Source organism: Octopus sinensis, linkage group LG3, assembly GCF_006345805.1.
Source record: "Octopus sinensis linkage group LG3, ASM634580v1, whole genome shotgun sequence".
Taxonomy (NCBI): domain Eukaryota; kingdom Metazoa; phylum Mollusca; class Cephalopoda; order Octopoda; family Octopodidae; genus Octopus; species Octopus sinensis.
This window is the reverse complement of record NC_042999.1, coordinates 153,438,231-153,460,730: the sequence shown is the minus strand read 5'-3', so window position 1 is coordinate 153,460,730 and position 22,500 is coordinate 153,438,231. Positions and strand designations below refer to the sequence as shown.

The following is a 22,500-nucleotide window of genomic DNA, read 5'->3' as shown; positions in this document are numbered from 1 at the left end:
GTATGTATGTGTGTATGTATGTATGCATGTATGTCATTGTGCAGTTTTATTTCAAGATTTCTTGCCAATAGAGAAAGAATCGGTTTCCAACCTAAATCCAAGACTCCTTCATTGGAATGTCAACATCAACCAGAAGGTATTTGTGTATGTATGTATGTATCTATGTGTGTGTATATGTGTGTATGTATATATGCATGCATGTATGTATGTGTGTATGTATGTATGTATGTATGTATATGTATGTATGCATGTCTGTATTTATGTATGTATGTGTGAGTATGTATGCATGCATATATGTATGTATGTCTGTATGTATGTATGTATATGTGCAGATCTGTATGGTTTGCTTTATGTATGTATTCTCATGCATATATTTGCATATCTAAATATACTCATATATTTTAAATGATAAACTTCTGGAGTTTTACAGGTTTTTATACACAGCCGCAGGTATTAAGAGCAATACAAGTGTGAGGCGAGTGCGTTTGTATGAGTGTGTAAGTGTGTGTGTGTGTGTGGTGTGTGTGTGTGTGTGTGTGTGGTGTGTGTGTGTGTGTGTGTGTGTGTGTGTGCGTGTGTACAGCTTCTCTTGACCGCTACGACACACTACGAAGGCTGCAATCCAACAACGGGAGATTGCTGTTAACTACCTCATACACAAAAGAGACTGTGAAACCTTTAGGAGTTCCAAGATGCAACCGAAAATGTAGATCATACCATATTTTTGTGGAAGTCATCACACATGTAATTAGCACCTGCCAAAAACGTCAGCAAGATACTACCTACCTGTGCGACACAAAGTTGTCGCTGAAATAATAGACAATGCCATCCGGAAAAAATGATTGTCCTGAAATAAATATAGAGAATCCCCGTTAATGAATACGTACGCAATCATCAACACGATGAATACTGGTGTAGCATTCCCATCAGAACATCTGTCAAGTGTAAGCATAACAGGCCGGATATTGTTATTTGAGACATACAAGAAAAATCAAAGAGAAAGAAGATAACTACGGCCAATTGCTCTCATACTCAGATTATGAATTCGCAATTATACCAAACAATTAGCCGTGTGGTTCATTTTGTTAGTAACTGTCAGATGACAATGTAGAAAGCCGGGGGTTTTAATACAAAGAAATCAAGTAGCTAATTCGTACATTACAAATGCGTTTAAGCGGAACAATAAAATTATGCAAGACTTTCTCAAGTTCAAAATACATTGTTTTTGTTGATTACATTCAAACAATGGTGCTTTGTATCGTTCCTTCCTTACAGGAAAATTTCAAATAATCAAAAAATTGAAAAGAACAGAAATATATAGATCGCGCTCGTGCACACGCACGTACATGTTTACACATAAAGACAAACACACATACACAAAAACACACACAGACACACACAAAACACAAACACACATACACAAGCACACACATGCAAACACAATACACACAAATCCAAACACACGCACACACAAATACACACACAAGCACAAACACACACAAACACACACACACAAGCACGAACTCACACAAACACACATACACACACACGAGCACGAACACACGCACACAAACACTCTAACACACACAAACACAAATACACACACACACATACAAATACACACACACACACAAACAAAACACACAAACACACACTGAAATTAGTTGTTTCAATCTTTAGACTGCGGCCATGCTGGGGTTCCACTTTTTTAGTCGAACGAATCGAACCCAGTTCTTATTTTTCTTTAAACATGGTTCTTATTCCATCGGACTCCCTTCTCACTAACTGAGTTGTCAGCAACTGACTGAATTACCACCAAGTGACTAACTGATTTTTGTTTAAGGGTTCTTGTTTTTATAACTATCCAGAAGGATAGCCATATCGATGAGAACAATGGATTTAGTTGGTGGTACTTGTTATCTTAATTTTAGCGTTTGGTGGTCTATAAAAGGTTAGAAAGGTCAAGTAGTGAAGACATTATTTCGGCCGAGCTAAGGCATCTGGAACTGTTACTTGAAATTTGGCAATGGTGGATCGAATCCACTTCATGCCTGCAAGATCCACTACATATATATATATATATATATATATATATATATATATATATATATATATATATATATATATATATATATATATATATATACTTTATTAAAAAGCAGCAAAAATATCACGAAAGCTGTTACTAATAGTTTCATGTTCCCGTCCGACGAACGGGAACGAGAAACTCTGAGCAACAGTTTTTGTGACATTTTTGCTGCTTTTTAATAAAGCATATTACTCTACCTCTGGTATTTGAGTACTATTTTTTTCATCTTGTTTCGCATTTATGTGATTACTCTGGTATAAATATATATATGTGTGCGTGTGCGCGTGTGTGTGTATGTAAGTATGTATGTATGTATGTATGTATGTATGTATGTATATATATGTATATGTATATTACAACGAGTTTCAATTTCCGTCTAACAAATGCACTCACAAGGCTTTGGTTGGCCCTAGGCTGTAGTAGAAACCATTTACCCAAGGTGTCTCGTAGAGGGACTGAACCCGGAGTCATGTAGTTGGGAAGCAAACTTCCTACCACACAGCCACACGTAAACGAATGGACAAGGCTTAACGCGCAATTTGATTGGTCTCTTTCTTTTCCTAAACAAATTCCATTCGGTATACACAGCTATTAGTCATACCCAATACATTCGCTTCTTTGACTTGAGTTTCATGCGACTGCAATGAAAGCCAGTTCACTAACTAATCAGCAGCCTTCGTAAATCAATAGGAACAGTTCCTTTAATACACAAAGCCAGTTGAAAGAGAGAAAGACCCTGGCCGGAAGTTAACGATCAAGAAGGATGATTAAAATTACTGCTTTAAGTTCGTCTTCAAAGTCTTCTCTGTATCTGGCAAACGATGTGAGAGGAAAATTGCCCCCAGCTATAAATTTAACTTGGTTGCATTGCATATCAATAGTTTTGTCTCTTCGATTATGTTGCTGGTAACATTTTGGCGAGCAGAGACGTTATATAATCGGATAAGAGACTCAGAAACCCAGTGAGTCGCCATATAATACTGGGTCGGTGCATAATTATTGCGGCTTTTCTTCAACAAATTTTATTCCACAAAAACAATAACAACATGTAACAAAAACATCTTTAGATGATTATTCCGGAGCATATTCACCATCTACTTCAACTACTGCTTCCCATTTGTTTGGGAGACGGTCAGACCGTCATTTAAAGATGTTTTTGTTAAATATTTGTTGAAAAAAAAAAAAAAACCCGCAATGATTATGCACCAACCCAATAATAGTTCTTTTCTACTCTAGGCACAAGGCCTTAAATATTTGAGGGAGGAAACTAGTCGATTACATCGAACCCTTGTACTTAACAGGTACTTACTTTATCGATCCCGAAATTTTGAAAAGCAAAATCTGGGCTCAGAACCTCGGTGTAATTAGGGCTCAGAACGTACAGCCGGGCGAAATGCTGCTAAGCATTTTGTCCGATGCGCTGACAATTCTGTCTGTTCACCACCTTCTAATAATAATGGAGGGGCTTAGTTTATGCCATTGAACCCAGTACATAAATTTTTCTCATGTTTTCTTAAACATTCTCTATAATAATACTATGTACAAAACCAAATAAATGACACTCTAGGCATAACACCAACATGAACTTTTAACTTGTTGTCTCTTGAGGTCTCTGGGTGAGACTTGGAACCAACTTGTACAAATACAAAGTCAAACATATAATAAAAATAATGATGAAAATAATAATAATAATAATAATAATAATGATAATGATAATAATAATAATAATAATAATAATAATAACAATAATAATAATAACAATAATAATAATAACTTCTAGAGTAATAGATGTAAGTGTTCCCACTGAAAAAATATATCTGTAAAAGAATTTGACAAATTAATATAAGGACCTGGAAATTGAAATACAAAAGATGTGATATCTTAAAGCGAGAACTGTTCCTGTTATTGTAGGTACCCAATGTATAAGAAAGGGATGTCAGAAACATCTAGATAACATCCCAGGAGAACCATGTGTCAGAGAAATCCAAAAGACTGTGCTGACAAGTACTGCCCACATCCTTAGAAAAACCTTGTCAATTTAAATGTCTCGTAGTTAGTTATTAGCATCACGTGGAAGTTATGCTAATAACTAACTAGGAGACTTTGGGTTCAACCATCCTCTATTCTTCGACTACCTTACAATGGACTTAATGAACTTTGAACACAACTAAAATGTGAGACTTTCGAATCATTGAACATTTTTCTTCTCCGATTTCTCCCTCTATTTTTTGCTCTATTCTCCTCTTTGTCTATCTCTGCCTTCTTCGTTCTGATGACGTGTACCATTTGCAACGAGGCAAATACATGTTTACCTCAACTATGACGCACAGAAACAGTTGTAAACTCACTCTTACCCTCACCTTACTTAAGTGATTAAATAATGAATTGTTAGCACTACAGACACACTTCTATTTGTTGTTTTTGTCCTCCATTTTCGTAGCCACTACACACATTTTTTTTCTCTCCTTGCTTTTTTTTCTGTGTCTCTTTCTGTAGAAGAGCGTAGGCTCGAAACGTAAAAGACTTTTTCTATTCCTGAGCATTATCTTAATACATCTGTTTGTTTTGTACACCACTTGTCTTCGTCTTTTGTTTTTTTCGTGAACTCTCCCTAAATATATATATATATATATATATATATATATATATATATATATATATATATATATATATATATATATATATATATAATATATATATATATATGTCTTCCCTTCTCGGGATCTTTCCTTCTCCTATGTTTCCGACGAAGAGCTAGCTCGAAACGTTAAACCCTCCTTCTTCCCTTCTTTCCTAAGCGTCCAATAATACTTTATTTGTTCCACGTCCTCGCGTTGTTGTGGTTTTTTTTTTTTTGGTTTTTTGTGTTTTCTTGTTTGGATTAACTTTATATATATATATACAGTGTCCTTCCATCTATCTAAGCATGTACTGTTAACCGCCCTTAAAAGCCAGCAGACTATTTCACTATTAGACTTTTCATTATATCTCGAACTATCCTCAACAGACAACAGATATAGACGTTAGACAAGAAGAAACGATAACTTTGTTAAATACACAACGTATGCCTAAGAACATATGCATATCTACACACACATACACACACACACACACATATATATATATACATACATATATGCATATATACATACATAAATCTACGGATAACAACAGGTAATCGAAACTGTGCCAGTGCATTACTCATCTATTCATACATTATGTATAATTTCTCCAATATATATATATATATATATATACACGCACACATATGTATATATATATATATATGTGTACATACATATACCTAGAAGAAATTTGTAATCAATTTTTTGGATGGACAAATTCTGGTAAGAGAAAGTAGAAGAAACCAATCTATATGTTTTCTATTTTAGAATGGAGACGTTCCCAGCACAGAAGGAATATATTGAAAATTACGTAAAAATAGATGCAGCTGTTTTTTCAAAAAAGAAAAAAAATATGAACATGGCAGACGATGTGAGGCTGTTTTTCAATTGAATTTTTCAAATACTGATTTCACATTTTGGCGGAAGGCCAGCAATGTTGAGGGGTGGGGCTAAGTCTATTATATTGACTCCAGTTCTTAATTGGTACTTTATTTTATCAACCCCGAAAGAAAAAAAATATACAGTTGACCTCGGCGTGATTTGAACTCAGAATGTAAAGAGTCATTTCAGGTTTAGCCTTATTGCTGACCTAATAACTTAATCATGTTCATCGAGAGTGTTAACTTGTCGTCTTATATGTTTTGCTTTGCTGACTGTCGTCTTATTGCATTGGTACTCCTGCCTGGCACTCCGTCGACTACGACGATGAATGTTGCAGTTGACAGATCAATCGAACAGTGCTCCACAGACACGCGTATTCTTAACGTAGGTCTTAGGAAGATTCAGCGTGACAAAGAACATGACAAGGCTGGTCTAGTGAATTTCAGGTACAACCCATTTCAGGTACAACCCGACCGCCGGTCAATTAGCCTTTCGGCTTCTGAGCACTGCCACGACAACATCGATTTCTTCGTCTGCCGTAAGGTATTATTTTCCAAATACGCCAGTTAAGCTAAGTTGAACTGTCTAAAGTCGTAAGACACTTGTTGTTGTTGTTGTTGTTGTTGTCCTATTGTTATTATTATTATTGTTTTTTGTATTTATATTCGTGTGGCATCGTCCGTTTTTCTGTCCTTGTTTCATATACATTCGATCCTTTTTTCCAAGAAATCTAATGCTCGTAGCTTAGTTTTTCCTTGGAGCTGACCGAATAGGAGCGATCTCAAGATTAATCAGCCGAAATTGCGAGGATGATCCGGTTCTTGACTGAAGATTAGAGGCTTCGAATGATCCGTCCGTTTTTGTGTCGTCTATTTGAATGTTTTGCGTTCTTGTCCCATTTTGTATTTTTATATATATTTTTATACATACACCCATACATATATATATAATATATATATATGTATATATATATATATATATATATATAATATATATATAATATATATATACGTACATACATATATACATGCATACATACATACATACATACATACATACATACATACATACATACATACATACACACACACATACATACACAAACACACACATAGACATCAGCAACGAGTGAAAAATACGTAAGCACACGAAAAAAAAGTAAAAGACAAAATACCAAAAGATAACTCCTCGTCAGTTGTCGACTGTTTTAGTACTCCCTATTTCGTGCTTTAAACGACAAGATAGAAAACTTCATAAGACAGCAACATCCAGAAAGTTTTAAAATACAGAATTTGTCGAGAGTTATGACTTCAAACAAACAACAACAAAGTGGACGTACAGAGTAAACAAGAGACGAAGACAAACATTAAGGGCCGTTAGGCCAAGACGAATTGTAATGGGTAACGCCTGGGAGAAAGTTTTAAAGGAAATAGAATAAACAGAAGAAAATAGTAGAAGAGAAAAAATATCGAAAGGCGAGAGAAATGACGTCCAGCTAGATGGACGACTCATCCAGAAAGGACAGAGGCGAGAGAAATTACCTGTAGTTCGTGTGAGCAACAGGCAGAGAGGAAGGTGGGACAAGAGAGAGGATGAGGGAAAGAAAGTTACGCACTGGGGTCAATATAATCGACTTAATCCGTTTGTCTGTCCTTGTTTGTCCCCTCTGTGTATAGCCCCTTGTGGTGGAAGCACTCCGTCGGTTACGACGACGAGGGTTCCGGTTGATCCGATCAACGGAACAGCCTGCTCGTGAAATTAACGTGTAAGTGGCTGAGCATTCCACAGACACGTGTACCCTTAACGTAGTTCTCGGGGATATTCAGCGTGACACAGAGAGTGACAAGGCCGGCCCTTTGAAATACAGGTACAACAGAAACAGGAAGTAAGAGTGAGAGAAAGTTGTGGTGAAAGAATACAGCAGGGATCACCACCATCCTCTGCCGGAGCCTCATGGAGCTTTAGGTGTTTTCGCTCAAGCCCCTTGTGGGCAGTAAAGGAATAGGTATTTCGTCTGTCTTTATGTTCTGAGTTCAAATTCCGCCAAGGTCGACTTTGCCTTTCATCCTTTCGGGGTCGATGAAATAAGTACCACTTATCGATTAGCTCCCTCCCACAAAATTTCAGACTTTGTGCCTTTAATAGAAAGGATTATTAGTGTTGAAGGAGCGTTGGATAAAATGGTTGGCAGGATATGCGCCGGATGGTGGAGTTATGAGTTCAAATCTCGACGAGGCTAACTTTGAATGTCATTCTTTTATTCTTTTACTTGTTTCAGTCTTCAGGCTGCGGCTATGCTGGAGCACTGACTTGAAAATTGTAATCCAATAAATCGGCTCCAGAACTTAAAAGTCTGATGCTTATTCTCTTCGTGTTTTTCGCCGAACCTTGTCAAGCGGCGTTGGTCGTGGTGATGGTGGTGGACAAAGACAGACACAAGGACGCACACACACACACACACACCACACACACACATACATCTCTCTATCTTCTCTGTATATATATGTGTGTGTATATATATATATATATATATATATTATATATATAGGGGGTGGGTTATGAAAATAAACAAAAGACGAAGGCAGGTGGAAAACAAACGAACAATTGTATTAGTATGGCGCTCAGGAATATAAATAAAACAAGTCTTTTACGTTTCGAGCCTACGCTCTTCAACAGAAAGATACACAGAAAAGAAACACGGAAAGAAACAAGGAGAGAGAAAAAATGCGTGCAGAAGCTAGCGAATCAACATGGTGATATATATATATACGACAGGCTTCTTTCAGTTTCCGTTAACCAAATCCAATTGCCCCGAAGCTATAGCAGAAGACATTTGCCCAAGGTGCCATGCAGTGGGACTGAAACCGGAACCATGTGGTTGGGAAGCAAACTTCTTACCATACAACCATGCCTTGAAGGAGGAGGAGAAGGAGGAGGAGAAGGAGGAGGAGGAGGAGGGATATGACTCATCATCAAGCGACGGGTCGCACTTTTGAAAACATATTCAAGGTAATTTTTTGTTAGGCTTACCTTTCAGAAAGTCTCGCGGGCCGCAGTTTTCCCATAACTGGTTCTGGTGTTTGAAGCGTTGCAAACATAGAACTGACGTTATAACCATAGCAAAACATTGGCCTCGAACGCTGCTGTCCCCTCTCATGGCGGAGGGAGCAGAGCGTGAAAATGAAAGCGGAGGCAGACACGCAAGACGGAACCTCTATGTAGTCGGTCGGTCTGCCTGCTAGAAATAGCAGCCAACTCTGTGTGTTGATATGCGGTTAGAGAGCACTTTGATTTATCGGTGTACTTATCGCTTGAAGATGACATAGGTCTAACCAACAGCAACAACAATAATAACAACAATAGCAACAACAACAATAGCTATATATACTTGTAAGTAACCAGTACAATACTTTAACTGAAGCATACTTGTTTGGAAGACAATTGTCACGTAGCTAAAAGATCTGAACACATGCATTCAGACATACACAGAGGCAGGCACGAACACGCACACACACACCACACACACACATCCATAATACATGCACATACACATACATATACGCATACGCATGTATATAAATATGTATATATCATATAAGTTATATATACATGTACATATACTGTAAATTTAGAGTGAATACTTGATAAGTGTAAGCACCTGTATATACCAAATAGTGGCAGAGGTGAGAAAATATATCAAACATGCTTTTAATTTACATATATATATATAGATAGGTATGTATATATGAGTGGCTGTGCGGTAAGTAGCTTGCTTACCAACTACACGTTTCCGGGTTCAGTCCCACTGCGTGGCACCTTGGGCAAATGTCTTCTACTATAGCCTCGGGCCGACCAAAGCCTTGTGAGTGGATTTGGTAGACGGAAACTGAAAGAAGCCCGTCGTATATATGTATATATACATATGTGTGTATGTGTGTGTATATGTTTATGTGTCTGTGTTTGTCCCCCCCCCCCACATCGCTTGACAACCGATGCTGGTGTGTTTACGTCTCTATAACTTAGCTGCTCGGCAAGAAAGTCCGATAGAATAAGTGCTAGGCTTACAAAGAATAAGTCTTCGGGTCGATTTGCACGACTAAAGGCGGTGCTCCAGCATGGCCACAGTCACATGAGTGAAACAAGTAAAAGAGTAAAAGATAGATAGAGAGAGAGAGAGAGGTGGGTGCGCAGGCGTGGTTGTGTGGTAAGAAGTTTGCTTCCCAACCACATGGTTCCGGGTTCAGTCCCACTGCGTGGCACCCTGGGTAAGTGCCTTCTACAATAGCATTAGGCCGACCAAAGCTTTGTGAGTGGATTTGGTTGACGGAAACTGAAAAGAAGCCTGTCGTGTGTGTGTGCGTGTGTGTATCTTTGGGTCGGTGTTTGTACCCAAGGGCGGACCCAGTGGTGGGCTGAAGGGCAAGTGCACCCGCCCCTCAAGAAAAGAAGTGCGCTCTTCTAAGTAATGTTATTTCGTCCTTTTCTCCTGAGATTGTGTTCCCTGTGGCCTCCCTTCGAAACATTCCTGGACCGGCCTTGGTACACAACCATCGCTCGACAACCGGTGCTTGTATGTTTATGTCCTCATAACTTAGCGGTACGGCAAAAAAAAAAATACTCGATAGAGCACTGGCGTCAATTCGTCTGGGGTATTGGTGTCAATCCATCCGACAAAATTTTCTCGAAGGTGGTGCCCCAGAATGGCCACAGTTTAATAACTGAAACAAGTAAAATAGAAAAGATATATGTATGTATGTATGTATGTATGTATGTATGTATACGTGTGTATGTGTGTGTATGTATGTGTATGTATGCGTGTGTATGTGTATATGTACGGATGTATGATGCGTGTGTATGTGTATGTGTGTATGTGTATGTATGTGTATGTATGTATGTATGTATGTATGTATGTATGTATGTAAGTATGCGTATGTATGTGTATATGTATGCGTTTGTATGTGTATATGTATGTATGTATGCGTGTGTATATGATGTATGTACGCATGTGTATATGTATGCGTGTGTCTGTATGTATGCGTGTGTGCGGTTGTATGCATGTATGTATGCGTGTGTATACGCAACGGCTGACATAACAACGGCCTAGCTTGAAGAGGTGGTGGGAGAACGGTAATTAATATTAAGCAGAGGAAGTCACATTATATTCAACTCCTCTCCTCCTCCTTCCCGTTTTCCACTTCTCCCCCTCTCTCCCTCTTCTGATAAGAAAAGCCATAGAGAAGGTAGGAGGAGCAGGAGGAAGTGAACAGTGCTTAGTGCTTCACTGAGATCGCTTATCAACGACGACGACGACGGCGGCGGCGGCGGCGGCGACCACGGCGCCGCCGACATCTGCGACAGTTGTTAGCCATTCGTCGTCGTCGTAACCACAGTGACGGGTAGTATCAACAGCAACAGCAGCAGCAGCAGCGATTCGACACAAGCCCTCCCCCCCTCTGCCTCTCTCTCTGTATCTTTCTCTCTTCTCTCTCTCCAAACCCGCCCCTCCATCACTGTAAAAAAAAAAATAACAACAACAAAAACAAAATAAATAAATAAATAATAAAGCCCTTGATTAGTGCGTTATATGTCACACAGTTGTAGGAGAGCAACAACTTCAACAACAACAGTAGTAGTATTAGTAGTAGCAGCAGCAGTAGTGCTGTCGTCACTGTTGGCCTTAACGAACGCACAAGCGCTCGAACAGGTGCGAGAATGGCTCGGACTACTTCTACTATTACTACTACTACGGCAACTTAAAAAAAAAAAAAGCCCTGTTCAGGCTTTCTACGGATTACAACTAGGTTGGTTTTCGGCTTTTTTTTTTTTTCTTTATTCCTTCTTTTTTAGCTCTGATTTTATTGTTGTTGTTCTTTTAATTGATTTAAGAAATGCAACTGAATTATTGGATTAATTATGCACCTGGTATAGTTATTATTATTATTATTATTATTTCATGCTGTTTTTTTTTTTTTATGTAAGCCCTTCTGGCTAATGAAAGAATTAATTATTATTGTTATTATTATTGTTATTATTATTATTCGTTACAACATTGAAAAAAACCCTGTCAACAGATGGATTTAACATAACAAACGGACAAAAATCTAAAAGATAAGCCTGCAAATCTGATTACTCATATTTTAAGAAAGACGTGGACTGCTTCATTGGAAAAGCTTGTGTCTGTGTGTGTGTATGCATTTATATATACATATATATAAATATATGTGTATATATGCGCCTTCACAAATATGTGTGTGTGTGAATGTTTTTGTATATAATCGGTGTGGTTTACACAGCTGAATGAGACCGTTTCGAAGAAATTATGTTTCAGAAATTATAACCGAAGCTTTCTTTTTGGTGTTGGGTTAATCATTTACATTTTGTGGTGAGATTAGAGCGGAATGGGATCCGGAGATCTTATGTGGATTGACTACTGTTAAGACAGGAAACATACAAGTGAAGTGTATGGAATGAGTAAACTGGTGTTTGTAAGGAGTACATGAGAGCGGTGGGTGATGAGGTAAAAAATTCTCTGTTATACTTAATATATATATATGTACATATATTTACTCTTTCTCTGTCCTGCAGGAGAAAATTGTTTAGCCGACCATTCAACAAGCCATGTGTGTGTGTCTCCATGTTGTATAACTGTCACCAACTCAAGCAATCGTTGAGACTGGAATATATTATTTAAAGATATATAAAATGAAAAAACGAAAACGAATAACCATGGATTTATAATTTGCTAGAAAGAATAACGAGGAAATATCATAAGTGTGAGGAATAAAAACTATAAAAAAAAGCAATCAAAAAACATTCAGTGAAATTATTTTCCGATTCCTAAAAACCAAAGTGGTTTGTGTAGCAACAAATCTATGAATAGTAAGATACGGTGGTCGCCTTCCACTTTCTTTTTTTATCAAATTCCTGGATTAATTTTACTATTGTTACCCTTACTATTTCTACTGTTCTTCGACAGACACCGTTTACCCTTTTATTGATCAACTGGATATGGGGGGAAAACCCCTAAATGAATCAACCTTTTATAACGTTACCTTCTATTAAACTCTGCCCCAGACTCTGCTACTCACACAACACGTTCGGTTGCCTTGGCAGATTTACACCAGCAGTATTCTCTTTAAAGTCTTCGCAATGAATATTTATGACAAATTTGAAAGTAAATCAACAGCGACTGGAATGTTTATTCAATATTTTAGAAAAAAGGAAACCTAAATTATATCTTCCGATGACTTCCAGAAGAAAAATTTGTTCCTAGTCGTTTTTAAAACTGCTCTTCCTTAGAATCAGAAAACGTTTTTTCAAGAAAAACCTAGCTTTTGGAATGGAAGAAAAAATAATAGAAGAATAATTCGGATTACCTAATCTTAGCAGTTGAACTTACATTGGGATATCTGCATATATTACTATTAATCCCAGACTCGGATGTCGCTACATTGCGGCGCTACATTTTATATAACTCTAAGATAGACTGAGAATTCCTCCGAAATAATTGACTTTATTCTAAAAAGATAGAATTTCTAGAATCCAGAGACCTTTTCTTTCTTTCACCGAGTGATACCTCACAGTCTTCCTCGCTTCTACCTGACTTTTCCTTGGATCTTCTTACCAATCCTGAGATGGCAAGATGTTCCAGAAGATTACTTGTAATTAAACCTGGAGAATATGCTAAGTCGAGTGGTTTTTCTGATTGGAAGGAATACAAAAAGAAAGCTTCTCGAAAATATTCCTTTTATAAAGCAATTCAATTGTATTTAGTTTCTGAATGATGCTTTAAATATTAAAATACTGCAAACACGTTTACAGGTTTGGAGCGATTACAAAAATATGTTTTTATTCAAATTGACCCAAAGAAAATCTAAAAGAATTATTAATTATCGAAATTGAAATATTGCCAGTTGCCGGTATCGGCCAAGTCAATTAATTAATTAATTAAAAGGGAAAAACAACAACTGAGTTGATTGCAGTGTTTCAGGAAACAACAATAACTGCTGCTATTAACTATCGGATTAAATAAGGCTTTTAAAAAATTATAGAAATTATCTCGGGTTCTGTCTGAAATATTTAAAGAATTAATTTAATTTAAAACGGCCTGGAAAAAAAAAACAGTGTATTAAACAACCCAAACACACCAAGAAAAGGAAGAATTATAATGTTCACTGGAATAATTATTTAAATTTCATTTTATTCGTTTTGGATTTGATAAAAAAAAATCTTACTCAAGAAGGTTAAAAACTGGTTCGCGTTTGAAATTAAGAATTGGTTTCGTATTTCTATTATTGGAAAATTTTATCGATATTGCTGTGATTTTTCTCTACCTCAGGAAATATTAACCAAAAATATCAGCAACCAACAGACAGCCCAGCAGTATTAAAGAAAAGAAACTTCGTGGAAACAGTTTTTTGTTTTGTTAAACAGGGTAAAAACCAAATCAAAACCATTTATTTATATTATTAATACTAACCAAATAATTATGGGGGGACATATATCGCTTCTTGATGGTCCCTCTGTTCAACTTGCTATGTTGGGATTAGACTCTGCAGGCAAGACTACTGTCTTGTATCGGCTTAAGTTTGACCAGTACACGAACCCCGTACCAACAATAGGGTTTAATTACGAAAAGATTCGTGTTAAAACTGGTAAAGCAAAGGGTGCTACTTTCTGCATCTGGGATGTGGGAGGTCGGGACAAAACCCGACCCTTATGGAAATCTTACACCCGTTCTGCTGACGGTATTGTGTTCGTTGTGGACAGCGTAAACCGAGAAAAACTAGAAGAGGCCCGGGTAGAGTTACTACGGCTACTACGTAGCCTGGAAGGCCACAGTCTACCCGTGTTGATTATAGCTAACAAACAGGACTTGCCGGCGTCGATGAGTCCGGAAGAGATAGAGAAATTTTTAACCTTAAACGAAGCTTCCCCGGGTTTACTATGGCACGTTCAGCCAGCGTGTGCTGTGACCGGCGAGGGACTTGTCGAAGCAATGGATGTTATGTTTGAAATGATAGAAAAAAAGAAAAAAATGAACAAACAAATTAAAAAGAAGAGGTGACTAGTGAAATAATTAAAATTTCACTTCCCAATCACCAACCTATTTTTTTAAACAATGGTTGAATCCATCTTATACGCTTGCGAAAACCCTCACAAGATCCATTCTCTGGAATCCTACTCATCTTTTTTGGTGAACGTATTGGAATAAGAAGCGGGTATGCGGTCCTAAGCCGGCGCTTTATTGTACATCTGGCCGAAATGATATTCTATAACTCGAGGTTATTCGGTATTTGACCGTTTTTTTTTTTAAAACACGGTCTGGTTTATTTTCACTTCAAGTTTTTTCCGTTCCATTCATTTTGTTTATTAAAAGACCCCTTACACTTATTGTTATTGCCCCATTCACACACACACGCACACGCACATAAACCTGACCTTATACCTGCCTAGTCACAAGAAATTGTATTTCCCTCCTACTTCTGATTGTCTTGGGTAATGGCTGGTTTTTTTTTTTGGTTTGCTTGCGATTTAAAAACCCTACAAGTTAATAATATTAACCCCCAGACACAACAGAAGTAAATAATCGTAATGCTTGTTTATAGACTTCTAACAGTGGTTACTATAATAGTTAACTTAAATGAACTACAGGAACTGTGTCAAATACATCGGCTGACACACACAAAGATCGTTGCTACATAGTAGGAATAATGATAGCTGTAGTTGTATCTGTGATAGCTGCAAGTCCCTTTTGTATTTAGAAAAAGCCATGTAGGCTTATTGTTATCTATGTTGTTATTATCAGTTTACGATGTGGAAACTATTAAAAAAAAAAAGTTTAAAGTAGTTAAACCACGTTTAGTTGCTTTAGTAGTCTATCTGTATATCTATCTGTCTAGCTCGCTAGCTAGCTTTATTCATCTATCTGTCTATTTAGCCATTTCTCTCAGTATCTATTTACTTAGCTATATATCAGTGTGTGTATCTATCAACTTGGCCATCTATCTGTGTCTATCTCCTTAGCCATCTGTCTGTGTATCTGTCTATCTACTTAGCCATCTATTTATGTGTCTACCTAGCTGTTTATCTACTTAGCTGTCTATCTACTTAGCTGTCTATCTATTCAGCTGTCTATCTACTCAGCTGTCTATCTACTCAGCTGTCTATCTACTTAGCTGTCTATCTACTTAGCTGTCTATCTACTTAGCTGTCTATCTACTTAGCTGTCTATCTACTTAGCTGTCTATCTACTTAGCTGTCTATCTACTTAGCTGTCTATCTACTTAGCTGTCTATCTACCTATTTAGCCTGCTATGTGTTTATCATTGTCTATTTAGCCATCTATGTGTCTATCTGTTTAGTCACCTATCTGTGTCTATCTATCTATTTAGCCACCTATCTGTGTCTATCTATTTAGCCACCTATCTGTGTCTATCTATTTAGCCACCTATCTGTGTCTATCTATCTATTTAGCCACCTATCTATGTCTATCTATCTATTTAGCCACCTATCTATGTCTATCTATCTATTTAGCCACCTATCTATGTCTGTCTAGCTAACTAACAAGTGTTGCTGTTCCTATAATTCATTGTTGGTGTGTAATACAGTGAAAGACAAAAGTACAATCCTATACCAATAGCTGAGAGCAGTTCACTTCTGAGGTCGATGAGCAGCTGGCGGTATTTAAACAATCTTGTGTAACATACAGTCAGGAGAAAATGGTTCATTAGTGTAAATATTTGTGTGTGAGTGGATAGACATTCTGGCATACGCACCTCTGATTGTGGCTTAGCTGGCCGAAGCTTCAAAGTCACTCTCAATTCCTTAACTATTCTTGTTAAGGAATAATGAATTTGTTCTCTACAAAAGTATAGAGAAACCCATCAGATGAATGTTGTATTGTTTTTATTATAACTGAACATAAAAATAAACAAACACACACACACACATATATATATATGTATATATGAGATATATATATATATATGTATATATATACACACATATATCGTCATCATCAGATACATATATATGTGTATATATATATATATATGTGTGTGTATATATATATATATAGTCATAACATACAGTGTACGTTTAAACACATAAGGAATCCACTTGTGGGATTCAACATGCTAGAAAGAACAGCTAGGTTCTATAACCACAAAAATTCCCTTTGATATGATTAAGTATATATATATATATATATATATATATATGCATGTATATATGCATAAATACATATGTAATATTTATTACATATTTGCATACTTGTATGTATTGTGCATATATGTATATATACTTATATATGTGCATGTGCGTACTTGTATATACATGCACATACATATATAACTCTCCATGTAATTCATCTACTGCACCTACCTATCTACCTTGCAGGTCTACCTATTAAATGACCAGCAGTGTCGTTTCTGTCTTTGTGACACATTTTACAGGTATTCCAGGTAAAAACAAATAAATAAATAAACGAATCCTATTTAAATTAACTGGGTCACCTGAAGAGAGGGGGTGGTGGAGGGATGTGCTGGGCCAAATATGACCTTCAAATTCACGATCTTTCTTTGCATGTTGTTAAGGTATATGTTATTTTCCAAAGTATTTATTTGATTGCTGGTGGGGCCGGCTCCACCTTCAGGTAAAAATGTTGAGAGCCAGTAGTACAAAAAAAAAAAATGTTTGTATATTTAATAGGAAGAATATTTTACATTATTTCATTTAAAAATCAAATAGGTTTAATTCTAAATTCTTTTTAGAGTTTGTTACTAATATAGTTGTGATACTAAATATTCTACATTGTTTTTGAATCACCCCTACCATATATATATATATATATATATATATATGTATGTATATATATATGTATGTATATGCATGCACACACATACTTGCACACTTAATTTAGTGTTGAATTGTGGAACAAAATTTTTCCCTTAATAATTTTAACTTTATCTATGTCAAGCCCCACTTACAGTCAAGTCTATGATAGTACAACTTAAATATAATTCATGTATGTGTGTATATATATATATATATATATATTATATATATATATATTTGTGTATAATATATACATACACAAATGTCTGTGTGTGTGTGTGTATATATATATATATATATATTATATATATATATATACATACATATATAAATATATGTACAATACACATGCACAGATATATACATTCATGTAGTTATGTGAACATATTTATGTGTGTTGCCCATATATACACATATATACTGCATATCTAGATGAGGAATTGGAATTTATTTTGTTTTTATATAATAAATATTAACATATATTAGAATGTGTGTGTATTTACAAAACATAAACTCATATATTTATAAAATGTGTGTATTAGGTATTGTGCTTGTGTCCAAATACTTGAGATAATTCAAACCGACAAACAAATATTCTGTTAAATGATATGGCTTTTGGCAAGCTTTCAATATTTGTGTAGCAAAATTTCCATTACACTTGTTTGCCTTGTATAAAATTATATATATCATAAAAGTCTGATGCTCTACCGAGCTATGCAGGCGAACACACACACACACACACATATATGATTGATTGATTCTAGTTTCAGCTTATGAGCTGTGGCCATGCTGGGGCACCGCCATTTATATATATATATATATAATTAAGAGATAGAACCACCATAAAGTAATTCAATTAATACTGAAAGATATATAAATTTAGATATATTATTATTAACATTTTACTAAAAAATTTCTATATTAAGTAATATACATTAAAAAATACACATTAAAACGACTTGGTGGTTTGGCAAAAGTGACCAATAGAATTTTTTAAAAATAAGGTCTCGGGTCAATTTTTTTTTACCAATGCCTTCAGTGTGGTACTCCAACATGACTGCACTCCAATGACTGAAGCAAATAAAAGACCCATGCCAGCATGGAAAGTGGACGTTAAACAACGATGATGATATATGTATGTATGCAATAATTATTATGATAGAAAATATGGAGACTGGTACCTCCTCAGAATTTGTTTCCTTTTATTTTACTAGTCAATTAAACAATGTAGTTAGCCATAACCTGGAACATAACTGAGAGCTACTACAGTATCCACCTGGATAATATACTCATCTAAACTTACACAGAAATATATATATATGTATGTATGTATCTTATTTATATGCATTATATGTATATGCAAACATGTATGTATACATACATATATGCACATATATATTCCCACACATGTGGGTGTGAGCATATAATTGCCATAAATGTATGCACTTATAAAACCTTAACTTGGGTGTGGTTACCACAAATTGGGAACACTTCTCACACCTGAATATGGCTCTCTTCTTCTCATCAGGGTGGGCTGCAAACTTTGCACCACCACAACCACTATTATGTAAAAATAACATTTATTCCCACACAAATAATTTTTTTTGAAAAAAAATTTTTATTCTTACTTTACTTTGCTTTTTAGATAGATAATCTTTTGGTTGTGTGTGTGTATATATATATATATATATATATATATATATATATATATATATCTACATACATAGGTGCAGGAGTGGCAGTGTGGTAAGAAGCTTGCTTCCCAACCACATGGTTCTGGGTTCAGTCCCACTGCGTGGCACCTTGGACAGGTGTCTTCTACTATAGCCTCGGGCTGACTAAAGCCTTGTGAGTGGATTCGGTAGACGGAAACTGAAAGAAGCCTATCATATATATATATATATATATATATATGTGTGTGTGTGTGTGTTTGTCCCCCAACTTTCACTTGACAACTGATGTTAGTGTGTTTATGTCCCTGTCACTTAGCGGTTCAGCAAAAGGGACCAATAGAATGAGGGTGGAGGTAACAGCAATGTACCGCACCCCCCTTGGGAAATTTTTTTTTTTTTTCCTTTTCTACAGGAACCCCACTATGTCAAATGCAGAGATTCCGAATCTGAAAAAAATCTACATTTTAAAATATTAATTCCATACACCACCACCCAAGTTTCTTAAATTTTCACTTTAAAAAAATTTTTCTGGCAAAATACACAGAAAAATACGGAGATTATGATTTTGGAAAATAAAAATTTTGTAAAATTCAGTTTTTCAAAAAAAAAAAAAAGTAGATGAACCCACACCCTACCCTCTGCCAAGAAGTGAAATTAAAGTGTTTTCTCTACTAATGTTTCACACATGCATTGAATTATAAAATAGCAGACGCAAAAAGTATCTAAGCAGAAAACCTGACATGCTAGAAACATGTTTTCAAAATTTTAATATGAATTACCAAAGAAAAATTTTCAAAATTTAAATCCTCCCCAACCGGAAATCTGACAAGCTAGAAACAACAGCGAAACCGAGGATCAACTTTCTAAATACGAATTACAAAAAAAAATTATTTTAAATGTCATTTTGTTGCATGTGTGTGAGCAAAAAGTCTAATTTTTACAAAATCTCTTAATTCCAAAAGACCCTGACCACATGTTGGGTATGTTCATCATGAAACAATCGTTGGGAAAATACTTAAATTTCACTTCTTGTCATAGAACGGAGGGGAGGGGGTCTTTATTTAATTTTTTTTTTTGAAAAATTGAAATTTTACAGAATTTTTTTTTTTCCTTCTGAATCTCCGTATTTTTCTGTGTTTCGCCAAAAAAAAAAACTTTTAAAAAGTGAAAATTTAAGAAATTTGTTGGGGTGGGGGATAAATTTTGAAATGCAAATTTTTTTGCAGATTCGGAATCTCTGCACTTGATATAGTGGGTTCCTGTAAAAGAAAAATAAAAAAAAAAAAATCCCAAAGATTGTTTTTACCTCTGCCAGAATAAGTACTAGGCTTATAAAGAATAAGTCCTGGGATCAATTTGTTCGACTAAAGGTGGTGCTCCAGTATGGCCGCAGTCAAATGACTGAAACGAGTAGAAGAATAAAAGAATGCACACCCAATTCTATTTTGAGTTTTACTTTCCGTTTACATCAACACACACACACACACACATAATCATTCAATTTATTATAAGCAGCTATATCTTATTTACCAAGTTCTTTCTCTCTCTTTCTCTTCAGCCAGGGCCTAGAAACTAAAACCTTTGTTTTCGTTTTCCTTGTGATGTTTGAGAATAGCTGTCCCTTGAGGCCCCCATACCTCATGGAAAATTTATGTGTGGTAACTGCTGGTATTTATAATCAGAGCATGCACTTTAAAAAATGAAAGACTAATATTTGAAGTAGAGTGTGTGTAAGAGAAAGAAAGTGTGTGTGTATTTGTATGTATTTTATCTGCCCTCCAACTATTTCTATAAAGAATGAATTATATTAAAATATCTGTTATTTGCATTCATCTTAAACAGGCATGCATATATATCTATATATAATATATATAATAATAATAATTTGAGGGAATATTATTCCAAACTTACAGGGAAAAATTCAATTTAGAAATACTAAATCAAATTTCACAAATTGAATTGATAAAAGGTGGTGTTTTCTAATTTTTATATATATATATATATATATATATATATATATACACATCCACTATTATATATGTATACATACTAAACTAGAAATATATAGGAAATAAGTATCTAATAGGGACCACATCCTCTGGTTAATGCTAAACCTGGAGCCCTCTTCTGTGCTTTTTTTTATGTTTGCATCTGCCCATTCTCCATCACAAAGCAAAAAAACGAAAGTTGTTCAATACAAGATCCTAAAACTTACCCCTGACCCCCACATTGTAATTTAATCAATAAGTTTTAAGTGACATTAGTTTTTACATAAGATAGGTTGTAAGGGCAAACGATGAAGGCTGTGAAGGAAATAGCAGCTATTAGCTTATATTTCATTTGCTCAAATCACACACACATACACACACACATTTATAATATTGTCCCCATAGTATATCGAAGAAAGTCATAGACTTTGTTAATGGTTCTTCCTCACTTTTAAAGTCTGTCTTGTGAAAGTATCTAAACCAAAGTAGTGACTGTGGTGCATCTGGACTAGATGTATGCCTTATACCAGAATTTAAGTTTTTGTTTCAAGGTTCTAGGTTCAAGTCCTACTGAGGTCAGCTTTTGATTTTTAACCTTCTGGGGTTTATTTAAACAAGTCTTGTGATGTTTTTGGTGTTAATTAAATATCCTCTCCTTTAAAAGTTCTTGTTGTGCCTGTGGAAGAATTAGTAGATTCATGAAAAAGAATCTGTAGAAGAATTAGGAATAGATTCATGAAAAACCAAAATTTTTATTTGCTTAGGATTGTTGCCACTTGCAGCTGATGCACAAGTAATAGTGCACTGGTGCATTTATTTCTCTTGTTTGACACTAGGTGTCGTTAGTTGTGTTGGTGGTGCTGCTGCTGGCCAGTTTTGTGGTTTGGATCAAAAATTGATTCAACAATTCTCAGTATTTTAATTTTCCTGTTTGAAATTTCAAATTTATAAAATTGAGAGAATTTTCATGAATTTAAATTATGACCAACAGAAAAAAAATAAATAAAAATTCAAATCAAAAGTCATTTTTTTAAAGTGAAATTACAATACAGATTTGAATTAAATTACAAGGAGATAAAATATTAATTTAAAAACTGTAAATCCAAATTAAATTAACTTCTGATAAAAATTTGATTTAAAAAAAAAATTTTGATTAATTTCAAAATACCAAATTCATATTTCCATTTTTCCAGTTCAAAGAATTATCAGTTTTTATAAAAAGCATTAAAAAAAACACCACTTCAGGGTCTTTTTTTTATTGCCAATTTGCTTTTTATGAAAATCACCATCTCAGTTTTTTTTTTTGGTTTATGAATTTGAAATTTAAATTAAATAAATATTAAATGAATTTTGCTCCCAATTGACTGTCAGATTTGAACCCAGATTTTTCTTCATATCAGCCATAC

The 22,500-nt window shown here is 35.3% G+C and overlaps 1 protein-coding gene and 1 long non-coding RNA gene across 3 annotated transcripts; both read left to right on the top strand.

The window, feature by feature from the left end:
* The first annotated feature begins 9,520 nt into the window (after positions 1 to 9,520).
* LOC118762632 lies at positions 9,521 to 21,013 on the top strand. The gene is made up of 3 exons (XR_004998390.1): positions 9,521 to 9,539; positions 16,314 to 16,319; positions 20,842 to 21,013. It is a non-coding gene; the product is annotated as an uncharacterized LOC118762632 (long non-coding RNA).
* On the top strand, positions 11,223 to 15,130 carry LOC115209335 (ADP-ribosylation factor-like protein 4C). 2 transcript variants are annotated; one of them, XM_029777697.2, is made up of 2 exons: positions 11,223 to 11,396; positions 12,181 to 15,130. In XM_029777697.2, the coding sequence occupies exon 2, from the start codon at positions 14,084 to 14,086 to the stop codon at positions 14,660 to 14,662; it is 579 nt and encodes a 192-aa protein (XP_029633557.1). In that variant the 5' UTR covers positions 11,223 to 11,396; positions 12,181 to 14,083; the 3' UTR covers positions 14,663 to 15,130. The 2 variants fall into 2 exon arrangements, with proteins under 2 accessions (XP_029633557.1, XP_036357390.1); XM_036501497.1 differs by lacking the exon at positions 11,223 to 11,396 and adding an exon at positions 11,892 to 12,112 and having other exon boundaries at positions 13,934 to 15,130.
* Positions 21,014 to 22,500: the final 1,487 nt, after the last annotated feature.

Excerpts from the sequence above, each read along its gene's own strand:
- LOC115209335 (XM_029777697.2), top strand. The coding sequence starts at position 14,084 with ATGGGGGGACATATATCGCTTCTTGATGGTCCCTCTGTTCAACTTGCT.